Source organism: Elephantulus edwardii, unplaced genomic scaffold (assembly GCF_000299155.1).
Source record: "Elephantulus edwardii isolate Elephantulus edwardi_28Jun2011 unplaced genomic scaffold, EleEdw1.0 scaffold00007, whole genome shotgun sequence".
Lineage (NCBI taxonomy): Eukaryota > Metazoa > Chordata > Mammalia > Macroscelidea > Macroscelididae > Elephantulus > Elephantulus edwardii.
The window spans coordinates 32,317,803-32,340,067 of record NW_006399757.1 but is presented as its reverse complement, the minus strand read 5'-3'; the positions used below and the strand labels follow the sequence as shown (position 1 = coordinate 32,340,067).

Below are 22,265 nucleotides of genomic sequence, written 5' to 3'. Positions count from 1 at the left end.
CTCACACACACACACACACACAAAAAAAAAAAAGGTAGTCAATTCTAAACCCTAAGACTGTATTTTGACAAAATTCATGAGTCATCACTCAAAGCATAAGCTAAGATAAGAAATAATGGGAAATCAAGAAAGAGGTTTGTTGTTGTTGTTGTTAAGTGCTGTTGAGTCATAGACGACTCATAGCAACACTATGACCTGAGCACTGTTCATAGAGTTTCTAGAGGCAAGCTATTTCAGAAGTAGATGCCACTCCTGCTTCCATGCTTGTTTTAATCGGGGAGCTCCACCAAACACTGTCCACCATGGGTAACCATTATCACATTTGGCACATCTGTCACACAGCATCCCAGCAACCACGAGTTACCTCTGTACAGCAAATGGACAGACGAGTGCTATACCATGTAGAAGAATGTTTGAAAGAGGTTTACCTGCTCAAAAATGTGTAATGTGTTTTCTACACAAATTTAAAGGGGGGGGGGGAGGGAATCAGAAATAGAGAACAGGAAATTTTTGATGCCAGTTTATTTCTCAAGTAACATTTGCAAAAAGAAGCACCAAATCTCAAATACAGCAGAAAACAATGAAAGGTGAAAGAAGGGTTTTGAGGCAAGCAATGGGTCATTCTTTAGATTATTAGGTGCTATTTGTCTTTTGCCATCATGGAAACAATTTCATTGTAAACTTCTTGAGGGGCATTCATTGCCCAGATAAAGTCCAAGTGGTTGTATGGAGGGATCTTCTTGTGGTAAATGAGATTAGGGAGTTGGGGAAGCAGCATGTCAACATCTTGAGGGTCAGCCAACCAGTCCTGTCCACCGCTCCACACAGCAACTGGCACCTTCACGTCTGTCAAGTTGTACAAGGGAGGTGTGGGCTGAAAAAGGAGAGGAAGGTAAGAGTTTTCACAGATATTTCTGCTTCAAGGCAACACTTATTCCTTGAATGTATTCTGTGATGTTAACTATACGTGAATTTGAAACAAAAAGTTAACTCAGAGAAAATTTCTTTCATTCATGAAGCAAATTCACCAAGCATAGTAAGTTTAGACAAGTGATTTCCAAATTCTAATAGACCTGTAAATCACTTGAGGTTATGTTCAAATACAAATCTTTAAACAGTAAGATTTTAGCGAACTCATTAACATACTGTCTTTAAGTTGATTCTGACTCCTAGTGACCCTGGAGTACAGTAGAGCTGCTCATAAAATTTCCAAGGCTGTGTATTTTTACCTAAGTGAGTTTCAGTGGCCTAGTGGGTAGAGATCTGTGCTGCCAACCCAAAGGCACAGGTTTGGATCTGCCAGCTACTCCTCTGCAGAAAGATAGGCAACCTCTTCCTGTGTGATTCACAGCCCATGAAAACCTGCTAGAGTGTTGGTTCTGATAGATGGCTACAACAGCAACAATAAATCTTTGCTGAAGCTGACTGCCTCGTCTTTCACCTGACCAGCCTCCAGGTAGCGGTCAAAGGCCTTAACTACAGTCATAACCTCCAGGGTTCCTTTTAGGTATAATTCTCACTGACTGAAAACTTAAATTTTAACTCAGACGGAAGGAAGTCATTTCATTGCATTCTAGTAGATTTTGTCCAGGCACACATTTGAAAATAGGATCTCCTGAAACTGTCCTGAATCACTTAGACTTGCTTTCATTAAGTTCTGAGTCTGGTCAATATGTAAATGAGTCAGTAAGTTAAGGAGCTATATTTGTTGACAACTCATCTGGCTTTATTAAATACTAGTTCAAACTATCAGCCCCATTTCCTGTTTTCAGAAAATGATCATTCAGAACTAGAATTTAATAATGTCATAGAGCAAGATAAAAAAAAAATCAGATGATCGCCTCCAATTTTCCAGTTGCCCATGAAGAATTTTAGTTTTGTTAGAACCCACTTTTGACAGTATCAATATCTAGGACAGTAACTTTTCTTCCATTCTATTTTATAAAATAGACAACTTTACACTGCAAAGTATTTTACTATGTAGAATTTTCAACATCATTTTCTTATTTTCCTATTATATTCCTTTACATGCTGGAGAAAAGGAAAGTGTGTAGAGAATATCTGTATTAATAAACTTTGCTTTGCTTCTATTATTCAAATAATCTCCTAGCTGCTTATATCTATCTGGCTTTTAAACGAATGCCACTACCTTAGTTAGCTGAAGATCAATCTAACCTGTTATGAGATTGATTAGAGGGAGGGAAGCCAAAGAGATTCGGCATTTTAGACCACACTTCTGTCTTCTAACAAGTAGTCTTCTGATTATCGATGTTAAAGCTCAGTAGAAAGGTGGACTCAAAGCAAGTCTGTGTTTTGGAGGTTGGGGAAGGGGATGGGTGGGGGAATTTCAATAAAAGTTTTGTTTTTGATACTCTAAACACTTCTTTAGACATAATAAAGATGTAATGGTAAAGGAGGGCATCTTCTCTATATCCAGGCTAGTACTGTAAAATATAAAATTCCCTACTGAACGAAAGGACATGAACATGCTCTCTCTCATTGATGTAGAGCTGGAACCGCCTTATAAACGACCCTTCACTGGTTTTCTAAGGCTGTGGCAGGAGGTGACTCGGGTGACACCACACCACACAGGATACTTCAACTTCTCCTGGCAAAATGTTGTAGCATAAATGAAGCAGAAGACGCCCTAAGGCACAAGTCAATCCTGGAGCAGAAGTTCAAGACTCCCAAATGCAAGAGATACTGCCTGCAGCAGAAGAAACTGGCAGGAGCTTGATGTGTTTGCAATCACAGAAGCCCAGATAGATTGACGTATTGTTGGATAGGAGAGCAAGATGTTTAATGGAGTAGGTAGGCATTGAAGTGAATGATGGTGGAGCAGGAAAAGGGTTGGGTCAAGACACACCTGCCAAGGATGGGGACAACATGGAATCTATTGGTTATTTTTACTACTGGGATATATCTTCAATCTGCTCTTTTATGTAAAATGCTTGTCTGTCAGATAATGTTCTAAATCTGAGCATTCAAGTTAAGGCAGACTAGGAAGAAGGATTGGCAATCCACTCCTGAAATAGCAGACCTTTGAAAGCTCTATGTACAAGAGAACACACTTAGACTAGCAACTGAGTTAGAGCCCTCAAGTATGGACACACATAGGAGGAGGAACTGTTGTAAGCAGACATTAGTGATTGGAACATGGAATGTGAGAACCATGAATGTAGGAAAATTATATACTGTTAAGGAAGAAATGGAATGCATAAATAAACATACTAGGTATTGGCGAAATGAGATGGACTGGCATGGGACATTTTGAGTCAGAGGATCGTATGATCTACTATGTTGGAGATGAAAAGGTGAGGAAAAATGGGATTGCTTTCATAGTTAAAAAAGTCATTTCTAGATCTGTCCTGAAATACAATGTTTTGAGTGACAGGACAATATTCATACACATACAAGGAAGTCCAGTGATTACCATTATCATTAAAATATATGCACCAACAACCAGAGCCACAGAGGAGGAAATAGAAGATTTATACCAATGTTTGCAGTCAGAGATTGATCAAACATGCAATCAAGATGCATTGATAATAATGGCTGACTGGAATGCAAAAGTTGGAAACAGAGAAGAAGAATCAGTAGTTGGAAAACATGGACTTGGTGATAGAATGATAGGAAACATAAATGCAGGATATACATATGAATTTCACCTGATGGTATGCATGGAAACCAGACAGATTATATCTCTGGAAAGAGTCATTGGAGAAGCTCAATATCAGCTGTGAAAACTAGGTTAGTTGCTGAATATAGAAAAGACCACCAACTACTCATATGCAACTTCAAACTGAAGCTAAGGAAAATTAAATCAAGTCCACAGGAACTGAAATTTGACCTCGAGTCTATCCCTCCTGAATTTCAAAACCATCTCAGGAACAGGTGTAAGGCCTTGAATACTAATGAGTGAAGATCAGAAAAGACCAAGATGGATGTCAGAAGAAACGGAATATTGCAGTAGAGCACCAAGAAGCCAAAGCAAAGGGAAGAAATCAAGATATTAAGGAGTTGAACAGAAGATTCCAAAAGGCAGTGTGGGAAGACCAAGTAAAACATTACAATGAAATGTACAAGGAGTTGGAGTCAGAAAATAAAAAATGACAGAACATGCCCAGCATTTCTCAAGCTGAAAGAACTGAAGAACAAATTCAAGCCTCAAGTTGCAATACATAGGGTTGCTTTGGGCAGAATAGTAATTGATCCAGGAAGCATTAAAAGAAGGGAAAAGTATACAGAATCATTGCACCAAAAGGAATTGACAGACACAGAAGAATTTCATGAAACAACATATGAGCAAGAGCCTATGGTGATGAAGGAAGAAGTTCAAGGTGATCTGAAAGAATTGGCAAAAATCAAAGGCCCCAGGAATTGATGGCATACCGACTGACATATTTCATCAAATGCCCTGGATGTGTTCACCAGGTTGTGTCAAGACATCTGAAGCACAGCCACCTGGCCAACTGACTGGAAAAGGTCTATATTTGTTCCGATTTCAAAGAAAGGTGATTCAACAGAATGAAGAAATTATCAAACAGTATCATTGATATCACACGCAAGCAAGATTCTGCTGAAGATTAACCAAAAACGAGTAGAACAGCACATCAGCAGAGAACAACCTGAAGTACAGGCTAGGTTTAGAAGAGGCCATAGTACTAAAGATATTATAGCTAATGTCAGATGGATCCTGGCTGAAAGCAGAGTACCAGAGGAATGTTTATCTCTGTTTCATTGACTATGCAAAGGCATTTGACTGTGTAAATCACAACAAACTATGATTAACTCTGAGAAGAATGGGAATCCCAGAACACTTGATTGTGCTTATGCAAAACCTGTACTTGGACCAGGAAGCAATCCTCAGAAGAGAGCAAGGAAACACTGCATGGTTCAAAATTGGGAAAGGTGTACACCAGGGATGTGTCCTATCTCTATATCTTTTCTATCTACATGCAGAACAGATTATGTGGGAGGCTGGGCTCTATGATGAGAAATATGGCATCAGGATTGAAGGAAGATTCATCAACAATCTGCATTATGCAGATGACACCATCCTGCTTGCTGAAACTGAGGAGGACCTGAAGTGCTTGCTACAGAGACTCAAAGACTGCAGCATTCAATATGGATGGAAGCTCAACATCAAAAAAACTGAGATTCTCACCACTGGGTTGATTGGCAGAATCATGCTAGATGGTGAAGAGATTGAGATTGTTAACAGCTTTCATTTGCTTGGCTCTACAATCAACACTCTTGGTACCAGCAGCTAGTAAATTAAAAGACGAATTGTACTACAGAAGTCTGCTGTCAGAGACCTCTCCAAAGTACTGAAGAGAAACAATGTCAGTCTGGAGACTAAAGTGCACCTGAGACAAGCCATGGTCTTCGAAATTATATGCATCAGAAAGCTGGACAAAGACTAGGGATGACAGATGGAAAATTGAAACCTTTGAGTTTGGAGAAGAGTATTGAATAGACAACGGACTGCTAGGAGAACAAACAGGTTATTCCTGGAGAGTGTGAGACCAGGATGCTCCTTGGACACAAAGATTCTGAAGACTTGCCTGACATACTTTTGACATGTTGCAAAGTGGGATCAGTCCTTGGAGAGTGACATCACGCTTGGGAAGGTGGAGGGACAGCACAGGAGAGGAAGACCTCAGTGCCTGGGGTTATGGGGGTAGGTGTATCGATAGAGATAGACAATAGGCCGTAGAGATTGGCACAAGATAGAGCAGGGTTTAAGGCTGTTGTATTTAGGGTCGCTATGAGTCTCAGGCAACTTGATGGCACATAACAGCAACACTATAGGTGTTTACCCTGTGTTAAGGACTAATGAGCAATATCCCACGAAATCCTGTTAATAATTCTGGGCAGTGAGATGGCCAAATCAATCCACAAAATCCTACTGATCACAGATAGGATGAACTTTAAAGTCCAGTGTTCATGCTACAATAAATATGAGGCTCACACCATATGTCTGTACTGCATGGTATATGTTTACCAAAATATGCCTAGCCTTGATCTGCAAGTACCATATCTTCCTATACATCTGAGCACATATTTCGTATTGAAATAGCTCTTTGATTACAAGTCAAAGGACAAAGGATAGTGTTGTTTAAGAAGATGAAGATTCTCTCTTTACCTCATAAACAGAAAAATTAGTTTATTAGGCCTAGTGATTGTGCTTTAAAAAGGAGAGGAAAAGATTCTGGGAGTATAAATTTCTGAGTAGCTCTGGTAATGCGTATGAATGGGGAGGCTGATAAAGTCTGGAAAGGATCTCACACATGGAGGTGTAGTTCTTTGAAGCACCTTGAATGAAGTCAGCCAAAGAAATATGAGTGTACAGTTAAGTGGGAAAATGGGAGACTCAGGTGAGATTTGACAAGATGCCAGGATTCCAAGGAAATAATGGTCTACTTCATAATTCCCCAAAAAGACTCGCTAGATCTGGGTCTTATTCTCTCTTTGGAAAAAATATATTCATGATTAGTGTGATTTATTCTTTCACATTTTTCATCTTTGTCTTCCAAAAGGAAATAATTTCAACTTTGCAACACTTACCTGATTGTAGTGCAGAATGTTCTGAGCTGGGCTTCCCCAGTTAAAGCTTTGGAATTCCCCAGACTCAACAGCCTAGAGGAAGGGAGGGAGAAAGTTGACTGTTAACACGTGCATAGAAATGCAAAGAAAATTCTTCCAACCATGGAAAATATAAAAGCTAACCATTTTCATGCAGTCATGACTTCAATTTAAACAACTAGTAGAAAAACGTAACTATTTTTTAAAAATAAAATTCTTGTTGATTAAAATCAATGTATTTATGCAACTGTGCTTGAAATATTTTTCCTGCATAAAGCCAATTCATACCCTTGTTACCCAAAACATCAGCTTTCTAACATGATTTTAATTCACAAGCTCAGAATTATTTTGTTCTCATGATTTTCATTTGCCAGAGAAGTTCTCTGCCAAAAGCATTTGAAAGAATCTTTCTTAGGTAAAGTACTAGGTAATAGGCTTCTAAAGATTGTTTTAACATTTGCGAACTGATACCTGAGTCCAATGAAGCATGTTTTGAACAGAAGTTCCTGCAGGATTATGTGACAGATACACATCCAAGCGGCTCTAAGAAGCAAATAAACATAAATTACATATGCGTAGTGAGTTCTGGTGGCTCAGTCTAGAAAGAATTGTGCTGTTAACCAAGAGGCTGAGCCTCTCTGGCACTTCAAATCCACCTGCAGCTTCAAGGGAGAAAAATGGGTAATACCCTCTCATTCAATTTACATCCTCAGAAACCTCCTTGAGGGTCAACTATGAATCAGTTCTGACTTGATGACAATCAGTTTTAGATACACACACTCCAGTTCTCCAGAAAAAGGATTAATGTGTCAAGGATTTCATTTTATTTGGATCCACAACTAGAGTCCATGGGAGCCAAGAGTTGAGAAGGCAAATGATGTATCACACTGGGAAAATCTCCTGCGTAAGACCTCTTTTCAATGCCATTTTGAGGACTAAAGTGCACCTGACCCAAGCGGTATTATTTTCAATTGCCTCTTACTCTCTTGAAAGCCACATAATTCATTAATAAGACCAGGAAAAAACTGATGCATCTGAATTATACTGTTGGGAAAAAATAATAAATATACCAGCACTTTCTGATTTGGAGTTCCTGTTCAAATGACTCAGTGATAAGTCTGTTCTGATGTAAAACACTTCTTTTTCTTTTTCATTATTATTGTTTTCTATTATCTTTATAAATCATAACATTGAACACCTGTGAATGGCCATCTGAGAATACTGTTAGCAAATTACAATAATGTACTCAAAACCCCAAACAACATTTACTCCTAAGTAGGATTTAGTATAGCTCTCTCAAATGCATTTTAAATCAGGGATTACCTATACTACAGACGGCCAGAAAAAATGGACAAATTTATCTGGGGGGTGGGATCCAACTAGAATGCTCCTTAGAAATGATTATGAGTGAGAATTTATTTTTTGTATTTTAGGTATGTTATCAGGAGGGATAAAGACTTGTGTAAACATTTATCATGGTTGGTAAAATTGAGAGCAAAAAAGGCCATCAGTGGGAGGGCTTGGCATAGAGACCATAATGGACTCAAGCAGAGCAAAATTTGTGAGGTTGGTATCAGACTGCAAATTGTTTGCTTCAGTTTTGCAAAAGGGCCTCTATGAAGTGAGGTTACTCAATGGCACCTAAGAACAACAACTAATGAGCTCCAAAGCAATTCACCTCTAAGTTCTCCTCCAGCTATTAAAGGCCAGTCTTTATGGAGGGATGTGAGCGAAACAGAGGCAGCTCACTTTAGAGCTAGCCAAGTTGTATGTGCTATCTTGTTTAATTTGTTAATAGCAAATTGTATGTGCTAACTTGTTTAATTAGCAGGCAATAAATGTGGAGATTTTGATCTCCATTTTATAAAAATAAAAATCAAGGCCCAAAGAGGTTTAGAGAAGTGCCCCGGGCCAGACCACTAATAGCAACGTGGAGCCAGTGGTATTAATCTAGGCTGATGACTCCAAAATCTCAGTTTTCCTCATTCTTTACTTAAATAGCAACAGACAGCAATTGCCATGTCTACATACGTTTTCCCCCCCTCTTAGCAGAGTTATAAATATATAAGATATATTTACCAACTAATGTTCTCTAGGAACTCTAACCCATTTTGTTCTTACCTCAGATTGTCCACTACAGTCTCCTTTTAGAGTGAATAAACTTGTCTGTAATGGATCTTAAAGTCACCACATAGAGGATACAGTCAACACATGGAACGTCTTAGGGGGCCAACCTGTCTCTCCATTTGTTTATCATAGAAAAGATGAAATCTCTAATTGTTTTTTTTTCTCTATGTCTCCCTGTTTTGATTATTTTTCTTATAAGGCTTCTGATGACGGAATTCAGTAATCTGGGTTGCCATTCCTCAGGACAATCAAGATCGTCAACTCACTGATAATCCATATACAGAATGGCAAAAGCCCCAGCTCAGACACCAACGCTATTTCTAGTTCCCAGAATATACCAGGTATAAGTGATTAGGGGAAAAGTGCCTAAATCTACTGCTTGAAATATTCCGGATATAAACTACAATAAATACGAACCATATTCAAGTTCTGATGGTCGAATCCACAAATGATAAACAAGGCATTGCTGCAAAGGCTGTTCACAGTCTCACGGTTGCACACTTCAGTAGCAAGAAAATCATTAAAGTAGCTGTGTGGGTAGAATATTTTGTTGCCAAAAATCATCTGAAAAATAAAATCATATTGGAGGGGTATAACTACCAAGCTGCAGGAAAGATTCCATTAAAAAAAAATCTACTTGTACAGGAATGATCCCAGATATGGTCTTTGCAATCACTTGCTATGCATCAAAGAGCTGGACATTGACCAAGAATGATAGGAGAAGAATTGGTGCCTTTGAGTTGTGGTGCTGGAGAAGAGTTTTAAACATACCATGGACCACCAAGAAAACAAATAAGTTTGTCTTGAAGGGGGTGAAACCAAGATACTTCTTGGAGTCAAGGATTTTGAAGCTCCATCTCACATATTTTGGACATACAGCCAGGAGGGACCAGTCCTTGGGGAAGGAAATAATACTTGGAAGGGTCGAGGGACAGTGTAGGAGAGGAAGACCCTGGGTGAGACAGATTGACACAGTAACTGGGGAAATTAATGTAGGTGTGTCAGATACAGTAAGATTAGCTCAAGATAGAGCAGGGTTCAGGACACTTGCACTGTAAGTCATAGTTGACTTGACAGCACATAACAACAACAGGAATGATTAGACTGATAATATTTTTCTTATTTCTGGAGGTTGTTTTAAGAACTTCAAACATTTTCATTTTCATGAATTTTAAAATTATCAGAGATCAATGTTTTTGTAGGTGCTGATGAGCTGACTACAATTTATAGCAACCCAGACAGATCTGAACCTTGCCTTATCCCGAACCATCTCCACAATCTCCTTCATGCTCAAGCCCACTATTGTAGTCTGTGTGAATCCATCTCGATGACGGTGTCTTCCTTTCTATCACCAACCCTCTGTCTTTTCCAGCATGATGTCTTTTTTCCTGGGATGGGCCCCTCCTGACAATATGCCCAAAGTATTTGGGACAATGTCTCACCATTTTCAGTCACCTGACTGAGAAGAAATAGAATGCACAAAGTTATAGTCTAGTTGAGGTGGTAAGTTGTTGTGTTGATGTTAAGTGCCGTCGAGTTGGAGGCAACTCATAGTGACCCTATGAATGGAAGTCCTGGACACTTGTGTGACTTTTGTCCTTTCTCCGGGTTTATAGGGTTTCTGGAGGCAAGCTATTACAGAAGTGGGTGCCACTATTCTTTCTTAGTCTATTCACTTTTCTTCCTATCCATTTTCCACCGCTTAGGTGGTTTAGAATTTTATACTTGATTATTTTTTATTTTGGTGTTTTGGGTTTGCTTTTTCTTTAAATCTCCTTCTCTACTCCAGGAGCAGAGTCACATCCTTGATGTTGCCAAGTAGGGTACTGGGTAGTTGAAATATCTGTGGAAGAGTACAAATAACCCCATACCTTGCTATCCTATAAAAGCTAATAAAGAATAAGGTTTATACAGGGATTTATAAGATATCTAATCTACCAGTTTCTTTCTGGGAGAAAGATGGAAAACCTCTTATATGATTTGTAGCCTCTGGAAACCCACTGGAAGGTGAGTTATGCATCGGTTCCAACTTGAAGACACATGACAACATTTTGTGTGGGAATTTAAATATATTAATATGGAAAAGTTAAGTGAACCCAAAGAAAGATTGTTATTCTTGTTATTTATGTTCCGCAGAGATAGAACCAACCCATAGCTGACCCTCCAGTAGGTTTTCAGAGGCAGTTAATCGTACAGGAGGAGATGGCCTAATTTTTTCCCACAGAGTAACTGGTGGATTCAAACCCAGAGCCTTTGAGTTGGTGGTGCAACTCCTTATTATTAATCTACCAGAAGCTCCAAGATAAGATGGATTGACACTGTAATTGGGGTAAAGAAGGTAGGTGTGTCAGAGTCAGTGAGACTGGCTCATGGCAGGGCAGGCTTCAGAGCTGCTGTACGCAGATAGGGTCACTATGAGTCACAGATGACTTGATGGGATAGAACAACAACAATAAGGAAAACAGAAACATGTATTTCCATCCTTGGATACAACAAACACATCATTGTCAATGAGTATTGCTTTGCTTTTGTTTTTCTCTCATCACTTTGAAATCCATGGGCAGTTTGAATCTCAGATTCAAGTTAAGAGAATCACGTACCTTAAAGAGGAATGTAGGAATAAGTTGAAGTTTATTTAAAAGGCTTTTGGTGTACTTCACTGTGGCAACTGGAGCTAGTGCATAAAAAGTTTTTATTTTTTTGGCCAGTTTGGGATTGGTAGAAAACGCAATAAAACCTGAAAATGAGTAGGGCATTGATTAGAAGATGGTTTTTGACTGTTGGTTTTGGTTGTTGATCTTTTAGAATATGTGATATTGTCTTACATCTATTAAGGGTAATATCTGAGACAATCTAGGAAGTTGGCATTTCTGTTTCTTCAAAGTAACAGTATTTTTTGCATATTTATTTTATTCTCCTATAATTACTAAAAAAATAATTAGGTAGAACCTTAAAAAAATTGTAATACAATCTTTTCTCTGGCCTTGAAAAAAACAGACTAAATTTTGCATAATCACTTTATGACAAAAATATCCTATCATTTATGCTACATATAAGCATTTAAATTAAAGTGTTAAAAGTAGGCGAAGCTGGATTTTAAATCTTGACTTTGTCATCTATCAACTTTGTTAATTTGAACGTGTTACCTACACTCTAAGAACCTAGTTTACTTCTCTGACTAGAGGGTTAATAATAATGAGTGCTTCATTAGGTTGTATAGGAAGTAACTGCATGAGTTGAATCATGCACCACATTTGCCATGTAACTCAACATGACCACTCAAGATCATTCAGACATCCATATACAAATATATTTGGCTTTATCTAGAATGAATTGATCTTTCCAAGTCCAGTATATTACTACACTAGGATATAGCCAAATAGTTACTACGTTAAATTCACTGCAATCTAATTGCAGGGTGACAGTACCACCCTTCTGCTTGTAATGGTATAGTCATCTAAGCTATCCAGTTTACTTCTACATACTCCACTTATTTAGTTTTGCTCTGATATAACTTCACTGAGTTGTATAGGGAACAAATCACATGATGAATGGAAATCCCACAGTATGTGGTACAGACTAAGCTTGCTAGCTTTGAAGACTTTTACATACCAATGGTGGTCCCTGGTTTTACATACCAATGGTGGTTCCCTGGGAGTGGCCAACATAATGTAGCTTTTCCTGTTTAGTTTTCTTTAAAATGAAGTCAATAGTCGCTGGAAGATCATATTTAGCCATTTCATCAAAACTGCAATTGAAAAAGACCAAACAAAATAAAACTGAATGTATGTCCTTCTCATAGTTTCCAAAATTAAAAAAAAAATAGTTTAAGTTCCCTTTGAGAAATGGAAATACAGATTCTCTAAGAATTTTAGCTTATAGAAAACTAATGAGCATGAAGGACCCTTTGGAGTAGCTTCTTAGACACAATGACATCACTTCTGAAACTCAGCATTACAACTGTAATTTAACCTGTTTTATAATGTAAGGTAGTATTTATAAATGGAAGATTAGTTCTACTCCTCAAATTGCAATCAGATTTAATAATCAGTAAATCAGTTGTTCCAGTTATTTCTTCTTCTTCTTCTTCTTCTTTTTTACTTGTTGTGTGCTATTGAATTGGCTCCGACTGGCACAGGAGGAGATTGCTCCCCCTTCTCTAGTGGAGCCTCTGGTGGATTTAAACTGTGCACCTTCAGGATTGCAGCTCAGCTTCTTGCCACTAGGCCACCAGAGCTCTCTTCCAGAGTCACTTGATATGAACCCTTTTCCTTTCTATTTTATTTTTCACAAATTAGCCAGAAAGATCTTGAAGAGGTAAACTGGATAGCTCAGAACTCTATTGTACTTTCTTACTGGACCCAGAAAGGTCACTAAGGTTTTCATATTGTTGTTAAGATTACCCATTGTTCTTCCACAGAGCAGCTAGTGGATCCAAACCATAAATCTTTGGGTTGACAACCCAGATCTTTACCACCAGGCCACCAGATATCCCTGAGGTCTCCTCAAACCTGCCTGATCTCATCCTTACCAGCATGTCTAGTCTCCTGCATGACACTCTTTTTTTCTTATTATGCTCTGGTCACACTGGCTTCCTTTCAATTTTCAGAACTCTTGTATCTCAGCCTCACAGTCCAACTCTTTCCCATCTGGTAAGGAAGGCGGCCAGTGAAAGGAAATCTTTGAGGGTCTCTCTATAGTGTTAGAATTTTATTTCTCTTCTTCTATTGATTATTGATAACAATGCAGATTGCTAGTACTGTACCCCTCAGCTGGTTTTGGCACTCACCTAGGCTGTGTCTGCATGATCATTTGAGAATCGGAAGCAGTTCTTTTTTTTTTATTTTTATTTTATTTTATTATTATTTGTGTGTGTGTGTGTGTGTGTGTGTGTCTGTGTACCGTCAAATCAGATCTGACTGGTACTGGAGGAGATTGTCCCTCCTTTCCCGGCAGAGCATCTGGTGGATTCGAACCATGTACCTCTGGGATTGCAGTGCAGCTAGCTTCTTGCCACTAGGCCACCAGAGCTCCCCTCGGAAGCAGTTCTTGCATCAGTATTATTGTTCATTCCATTTAGAGAAGCCTCTTTACTAACCATCCCCATGCTGAGTATGGAGTAGGAAAAAGTTTGAAGGAAAAGCTATCCTTAGAATGTGATATATGGATGAAATAAAGAAGGAAATAAATAGACATTACTTCCTTCTTCAAGTCTTCGGAGTATAACTCGTTGGTATAGGGTTAGATTGGAAAAGAAAAATATTCATGCATTTTTTAGAGTCTAAATATATTTTTTGTTGTTCATATCTCTTCTTTTACCTGAAAGCCCAGAATTCAACTGAGTCTGGTGAAAAGTACAAATTTCTCCTGGCCCAGGTATTTCCTCTGCTGTTCCCCAGCCACACATCATAACCAGCATCTGCTAGAATGAAGGCCAGGCTGTTGTTGGGCAGATTTGAAATCCAGTTTGTAGCTGATGTGAGCAAGCCATGCTGCAAAAATGCCACAGGCCTCCGGCCTAATGAAGAAAAATTTGAAAATATTATAAACACACTTCATAACATCTATATAGAAAAAGATATGACTTGATAGAGGAGAAACACCAAGAGGGATATCTCCTATTATAAGAAAAACAGGAACATAAATACAATATTCATATGACTAGGGGTAGGAGGTTTTACCACCAACCCTTTGAATCTACTAGCTCCTCTGCAGGAGAAAGAGAGCAATCTTCTCGCGTGTGATTTACAACCTCTGAAAACTTTCTGGAGGGCAATGAGTTAAGTGGAATCGAAATGTTAAATAAGTTTATCTGATTAAGTTGAGTAATTTTGTATATTTTACTTGAGTGTACTGAGTTGATTTAACATTGGAACTTCAAAAAGTGTGCTAGTCTGTTTTCATAAAGATTTGACAGCTCTGTAAAGCCTAGGCTGTTTATCATGTTATCTGCATGGAATCCATTTGGTCATAACAACAATGGCAAAAATGATCAAATGCTACACTTGAACTATGGGAAGCTTATTGTATGCCAGTTATACCTCAAATCCTTTTGTTAGACGTTGTTGAGCCCACTTCAATGTACAGCATCCCAGTGTAAAAAAGAGAAGTTGCCCCATAGGGTTTTCTAGGATGTGATGCTAACTGAGAAATTATGTTCTAAGAAAACATGCCAATGTGCTAAGTGTACCTTGGGGACTAAATTTAAAATTTTATTTCCCTCTTGTTCTGCCAATATTTAACATCTTTTCTTCCTACAACATAAATTAAAAAAATTATAATGCTATCAAAAAGTGAATTTTATCTACTTAAGAAACAAGATGCAGATTGTCGCCCTTCTCTTTCCTCTGCAGAACAAGGCCTGGGTAATTTTTCTTTTCCATCTTGTAAGTCTCAGCTTGGTTGTTATCTCTGAGAAAATGCTTGTCTTGACTTCCCCAAGCTAAAAGAAGTGTCTTCCTCAGCCCTGCCAGCTTGGTCAGACTCTCAAAAGTAAACTTCCTACCGTCTAGTGGGAACTCTTAGCTGAACTGGCTCTCCAGTGGATTTTGTTAGTCACACGGGAAGAGACTACTCCTCTTTCTCTTGGAGCTGTTGCTGCTGTTGTTGTTGTGTGCCACTGAGTCACAACTGACCCATAGCTGACCCTCTGGCCGGTTTTCAGAGGCAGTTAATCACATGGGAGGAGACTGCCCATCCATCTCCTGCGGAGCAGCTGGTGGAGTCGAACTTTGTGCCTTTGAGATTGCAGCGCAGTTTCTTACTGCTAGGCCAGCAGCACTTTCTATTTGTTGTGCCTCTAGTGGCTTCAAACTGCCTAGAGGTCACAGTTTTTTATTAACAGTGCAGCTCTCAATGGAGTTTGAATTCACAGCTTCTTATCAGTTTATCATCCGGTGTGTAATTCTAGCATCAAACATATCGCATATGATTATAATAATTTGTTTATCAATCTCAGCAACTACTTGAAAAACTCCTGGGAGTTTGGACATACAGGTTGAATGTAATTTTACTTCTAGAATAAGCAAAAATCATTAAATCCTTAAGGAGAAAGAAACAAAAGGGAATCAGAAGATAGTGAGGGAGGGGGAAATGAGGAGAGGAAAAGAGGGTCAAAGGAGGAGGCAAAGGGAAGAACGGAGGAGAGTGGGATGCGTCTACCTCTATAGGCTGAATTTTTCTTTCCGTAAGGAATTCTGTTGATCCCAAGGATGTAACCATCTTCAGTCACAACATCATATTCTTCAGTTGGGTACCCCCAGTAGGAAATCATTTGACTCTAAAAAGGGGGAGGGGGAATCACAAACCAAATCTAGGTAACATTTCAAATGGATCAAGTAGGTAGTCATTCTTTATATTTTTAGTTGTTGTATATCATCCAATCAGAACTGATCCTCCAGCAAGTTTTCAGAGGCAGGAAATCTTTCATTTTAGAGACTGCCCACCTATCTCCCACAGGGCAGCTGGCAGAATGCATACCTTTGCATCAGCAGTGCAATTTCTTACCACTAAGCCCTTTTTTAGTTGTTGTTGTTGCTGTTGTTGTTATGTGCCTTTGTGTCGCCTGCAACTCATAGCAACCCTGTGTACAAGAGCCCTAAACCTGTTCTGTCCTGTGCCAATCTCACTGTCTCAGACACTCCTATCCCAAGTACCCAATCACTGAATCTATCCACATCATAGAGGATCTTCCTCCTCTGTGCTATCCCTCTACCCTCCCAAGCATGATGCCCTTTTCCAAGGACTGGTTCCTCCTTGCAACATGTCCAAAGTATGTTAGATGAAGCTTCAGAATCCTTGCTTCCAAGGAGCAGCTTGGTTTAATCCTTTCCAGTTTGTACCTGTTCTTTTTCTTAGCCACCCATGGTATATTCAATATTCTTCTTCAACACCACAGACATCAATTCTCCTTCTATTCTCCCTAGTCATAGTCCAGCTCTCTGATGCATAGCAAGTGATTGCAAAGATCATGGCCTGTATCAGGCACACCTTAGTCTCCAGAGTGACACCATTGCTCTTCAGTACTTTGGAGTTAGTTATGTTTAATTTATGGAGCTCTAGTGGCTTAGTGATAAAGAGTTGCAATATCAACCTAAAGGCACACAATCTGAATCCACCAGCAGATAGATAGACAATCTTTTCTCATGAGATTTATAGCCTCTGAAAACGTGATGGCAGGTCAGCTACATATCAGTTCTGACTCTATGGCACAGAACAACATGCTTCATTTAAACCCCATACAGTTCTAAAACGCTTGTTATTGATAGTCTTGATATTGAAGTCTCTACCTCACAACTTACAATGTTCATATTCACTTCCGGGCTCTCAGAGAGTGATTTTCCGAAGAAACCCTGCACAGTTCCAAGCGCAGACAGCAGACTTGCCACTGTGAAAAGTAGCCACATTTTGGACCTGTCTAAAACAAAATGAAATAAATCCATCTCCTGATTAGTCATGGCACTTTCATAATACTTGCATTTCCAGTTCATTTCACCTTCATGAGAAATAGAAAAATGCTTGGGTTAGATTATGTTTTTTTGGAAAATGCAAACAAACATTTTAGTACTTAGCATGCTTGGACTCTGTTTTCTTTGCATAAGACATTATATACTAGACTTTGAAGTCCTACAGAAGGAATTTTCAGTCCCTTTATGATTTCATTATGCTTCATGTTTAAGACTTTTACCAGCTCATTTGAGAACCCTAAGTAGAATGGAGTGCCAGGTGGAAAGTGGAGATTTTCACTAGATTCAGTCTCAAAATAATATGCATTGAAACCTATCAAATGTATTTAATACTATTTCTAACATTCTCTAAATAGATACATATAGCTCTGCGATAATCCTGTGAACTGAAAAGCTGCCACCACTTTCTCAACATGTTACCATATCTACAATAACATGTGAATATTATTTTAGAAAGATTATTGACTAGGGATGATAGAAGTAGAATGAGGTCTTTGGGATACTATGGTGCTGGAGAAGAGTATTGAATGTACCATGGACTGTCAGGAGAACAAAGAAATTCGTCCTGTCGAGTGAAAGACCAGGCTGATCCTTGGAGGCAAGGATTCTGAAGCTTCATCTGGCATACTTTAGGTACTTTGCAAAAAGGTACCAGTCCTTGGACAGGGACATCATGCTTGGAAAGGTGGAGGGACTGCACAAGAGAGGAAGACCTTCGATGGGATGGATTGATTCAGTGTCAGAAGTCATAGGGGTAGGTGTATTGGAGACAGTGAGTTTGGCACAGGCTAGAGCAGGTTTCAGAGCTGTTGTACATATGGTCTCTATGAGTCACAAGCAACTCAACAGCACATAAAAGCAACATTGCTTTCCTGGTTTGTTGTTTAAGGACCCTGGTGGCAAAGAGTCGCTGCTATGTAGTGGACTCTAGGCCCAAAGGCAGATTCATATCTGGCAAAATATAGGCAGTTTCCCCTGGTAAATATTCATAGCTTCAGAAATGTCATGGAGGATCCACCATGAGTCAAAACTACATTGGCAGTGGTTTGATTCTGGGTTTTCAGTTTTTTGCTTAGGTATTAGGTAGATAATTACTCTTGTTGTTAAGTACCACTGTGTTGTTGTCTTTGACACATCAAGACCCTAGGTAAAGCAAAATGAAACCCTGCTCAATCCTGCACCATCTTCACAGTCTCTATTATGCTTAAACCCATTGCTAAAATCACTGTGTCAATTCATCTCATTGATGGTATTCTTCATTTACACCTTCTGCTTTACCAAACACAATTTCTTCCTCAAAGGCCTATCCCTCCAGATACTTTGGTGATTATATATATTTTCCTCAAGTAGAAACAAAAAAGAGCGACCCATATAATGAATTGAAAAGGATTCTAGGAATTTTTTTCCATTTATTTTATAGATGAAACACTTCTTAGAGAATTGGATGAAAATTTCAAATAGACTCAATCAGTTCTAATGTTTCAATAATCAGTCTCTCACATAATCACTCTGACAAATTTTTAGCATACAGGTCGTTGTAAAGGAACATATTCTGAAAGCCAAGTAGTCAGTAACTTAAAAAAGTGCTTATTAAAAGATGATTATTTTCTCCCCAATTAAAAATAGCCTAATTGATGACTCTGTTGGATTTACTCTCACCTTGGAACTGAGTAATTTAAACAGGATTGTTCAATTGAAGATTGACAGAGTTTTTTCTTGAATATTAAAAAAAATTGCATCTACTCCTTATATTATAACTTGTTCTTTCAAATTTTACATTTTGCTTTAAGTTTCCATTTATAGCTTTTTCTGAAAAAAACATTTTATATAAGACTCCACCTTTTTTACTGTTTTTCAAGTCTGAAGAGAGATCTGCCCTCAAATATTTGAAAGGGTTTTCATGTGGAAGATGATTTCAAATAAATTTAGTTTTGGTTCACCAGAAAGAAATCATTCAGTAAATGTTTTTTGAGAGGCTACTATGTACCTGAAACAGTATTTTAAGTTTATAAGATTAAAGATTCCAGATATACATAATATAGAACTAGAAGTTCGATTGTCCAATTAAAATGGGATTCTTCTATATCATCAAATATTTCTTCTTAGAAAACAGCTGTTAGTTTCAAATTGCTGAACATTTGTAAACAACTCAGCACTTAAACTTTATACTTTTACTTATTATATATTATTATATACTTATTATTTATATTGTCCAAAAATGTTGTTGTTGTTGAGTACCACCAAATCATGTATTTTAAGAATTTTGTCAAGTTGTTTAGTTTTTTTTTTAAAAAAGGATTCTTTGTAAGACTGTATAACCTTTTATCATAATTCACATTGAACACTTAGCATAGTTTCTAATATCAAAAAGTGTCTCAAATTTGACACTTTTGACACATTGATTACTTATTAAGTAAAGAATTCAATTTAGTAGTATTCTTAAAAATTACTTTTAATGTAATCATATTTTTACAATGCTACATATTTTAGAAAGTTACACACCACTGTCATGGAATCAATTCCACTTTGGCAGTGACCTGTCTTTGGGTTTTTGAGGCTACAAACTGCAAGGGAAACAATATCTTATATTTTTCCTAAAGAATTGCTGATTGATTTAAACCACCAAATAATTTAATCAAATACTATTTAGCTGGGATGAAACTATTCAACACATCATATCAACAAGAATAATTCTTATGATCCTTGAGCCCTAATCTGTTTCTTCTTAAATGAGACCGTAGCATCAGCTTTTATATTATGTAGTAATTGAAAATGTTTAAATAGTAAACAAATTCATTATCCAGTAATTAAGCAGTTCTTGTACATATATAATAATAGTTAAAAACAAGTTCAAAAGAAATCCTAGAGAAATAAACTCTAATTGAAACAGGCACATTTATTAAGACTAAGGGCCTAGTGGCAAGAAGCAGTGCTGCAACCCTGAAGGCATGCAGTTGGAGTCCACCAGTTGCTCCATGGGAGAAGAATGAACAATCTCCTCCCAATGCGGTTAAGTGCCTCTTAAAACCTGCTGAAAGGTCAGCTATGGGTTGGTTCTTACTCTATGGTACACAACAACAAACAAACTACAACAAATAGTTTCTAAAAATGCAACTATTGGGTGAAAAAAGGGTGAGGGGAAAGACATTGAATAATTCTAAAATTAAATTTGCTCAGAAAAGTTATACTTACAATCTCTCCAGAATTGTTAAGATTATGTTTCTCTAGCTGTTTCCTATTTTGGTTACTACTATGTTCACTCCTTATATACAAAACACTCACAAAGACCAGAATTATCCACCTCTGATTACGTATCTATGAAGTCTCATTATCTGTACATCATCTAATTTTGAAATGACAAGCCTAAAAATCAAATATTGTATCCACTTTCACGTAGTATTGTGTGTTCACTCACTTTTAACTTTATCAATCCCAAATATTGCCTAAAGGAGGTATACTGATTAAAAACTATTTAAAAATGTTAAACTGACTCTTGATAGCGTAAACATATAAAATTGTTGAGCCACAGATATAATGCAAATAATTATCTAGTGAGATTCAGATAAGGTCTAATTGTTATTTGTTTATTAATACTTAACTCCCATTCAGGAATAGTGAAGATATAATTGCTGTTATAAAACTATAGATTTATAACTATTTCATTAAGCCCCATAATACAATTGTCTGGACTTTTACCTTTGAACTAAAGTAGGAAAATGTTATTTCAAATACCATATGTTTGTACATAATTTTCCGTATCCTTGCTCCATATTTACTCAACTCTGGTTGATTGTTATTCTCGACAGAGTTTACAAAGAAAATAATGATAATGAATTCTATATAGATTTATCTGAATTTAAAGACTTTTCTAAATATCCTTAAAAATGTGAATATACTAAATTAGCAGGTGCAATATAGACTAAGCATGTTTTTTCATATCATTGCAACATTTAAACAAGAGAATGAAAGATGAGCTTCTTTTAAGCCTTTCATTGTACTTGCAAAGGATTTGGAGTCAGAATCTTTGGAAACAAAATTCTAGAAATCTTTAAATGAAATCTGAAAGCTTTACTGAGAAGCAATGCAATAAAATATACTCATTTCTTTATAATGATGTGTGATGCTGTCAAATCAGTCCAGGACTCATTATGACATGGTGCCCAATGGACGACAGCACTGCCCGGTTCTGTGCCACCTCACGTCATTGACTGTGGAATGTATCTGCTTCTTTTCATTGTTGCTAGGTGCCATCTTGCTGGTTCTAACTCATCTCAACCTAATACACAACAGAACAAAATATTGCCGGATCCTGCTTCATCCATTGTTGTAACTACTTTGCTAAATCATCTTTTTCAGGCACTTCCTCTTTTGCACTCTCTAGTTTACCAAACATTATGTTTTCCTCTCAGTAATTTCTTCAGATAACATGACCAAAATATGTGAAGTATGTGAAGGGAAGTAGACTTCCCTTCTAAGGACCATTCTGCTCTATCTTGAGCCAATTTCACTGTCAGTGACACACTTACCCATATTACCCCAGTCACCAAGTCAATCTGTCTCATCCAGGATCTTCCTGTCTTGCGCTGTCCCTCCACCCTTCCAAGCATGATATCCCTCTCTAAGGACTGGTTGCTCCTGGCAACATGTCCAAAGTACGCCAGAAGGAGCTTCAAAATTCTTGCCTACAAGGAACAGCCCTGTTTTACCCTCACTAGGACAGACCTGTTTGTTCTCTTAGCAATCCATTGTATAGTCATTATTATTATCCAGCACATAACTCCAAGGCATCAATTCTTCTTCTGTCATCCTTACTCATTGTCCAGCTTTCTGATGCATACTAAGTAATTGAGAAGGTGATGGTCTGGATCAGGCACACCTTAGTCTCCACACTGACATCATTTCTCTTCAGTACTCTGAAGAGGTCCCTGATAGCAGATTTTTGCCAATGCATTCCATCTTTTGATTTCCTTGGTGTTGCCAGCAGTGTTGATTGTGGAGCCTAGCAAACTGAAGCTGTTAACAATCTCAAACTCTTCACCGTCTATCATGATGCGGACAATAGGCTTTTCTAGTAGTCCACATTAT

The 22,265-nt window shown here is 37.9% G+C and overlaps 1 protein-coding gene across 2 annotated transcripts; it reads right to left on the bottom strand.

The window, feature by feature from the left end:
- Positions 1-640: 640 nt before the first annotated feature.
- On the bottom strand, positions 641-17,123 carry LIPF (lipase, gastric). Of its 2 annotated transcripts, none has more exons than XM_006880319.1 (9): positions 17,016-17,123; positions 15,877-15,994; positions 14,035-14,233; positions 12,354-12,463; positions 11,316-11,452; positions 9,133-9,279; positions 7,060-7,131; positions 6,571-6,642; positions 641-874 (listed from the first exon to the last, which is right to left on the bottom strand). In XM_006880319.1, exons 1-9 carry the CDS (start codon positions 17,118-17,120, stop codon positions 641-643), a joined length of 1,194 nt encoding a protein of 397 aa, XP_006880381.1. In that variant the 5' UTR covers positions 17,121-17,123. The 2 variants fall into 2 exon arrangements, with proteins under 2 accessions (XP_006880381.1, XP_006880382.1); XM_006880320.1 differs by having other exon boundaries at positions 14,035-14,134.
- Between the last annotated feature and the right edge of the window lie 5,142 nt (positions 17,124-22,265).

Excerpts from the sequence above, each read along its gene's own strand:
- LIPF (XM_006880319.1), bottom strand. The coding sequence starts at position 17,120 with ATGTGGCTACTTTTCACAGTGGCAAGTCTGCTGTCTGCGCTTGGAACT. Across the intron at positions 15,995-17,015 it reads CGGAAGTGAATATGAACATT|AGTCAAATGATTTCCTACTG; the intron begins GTAAGTTGTGAG and ends CCCCCTTTTTAG. Across the intron at positions 6,643-7,059 it reads ACATGCTTCATTGGACTCAG|GCTGTTGAGTCTGGGGAATT; the intron begins GTATCAGTTCGC and ends CCCTTCCTCTAG.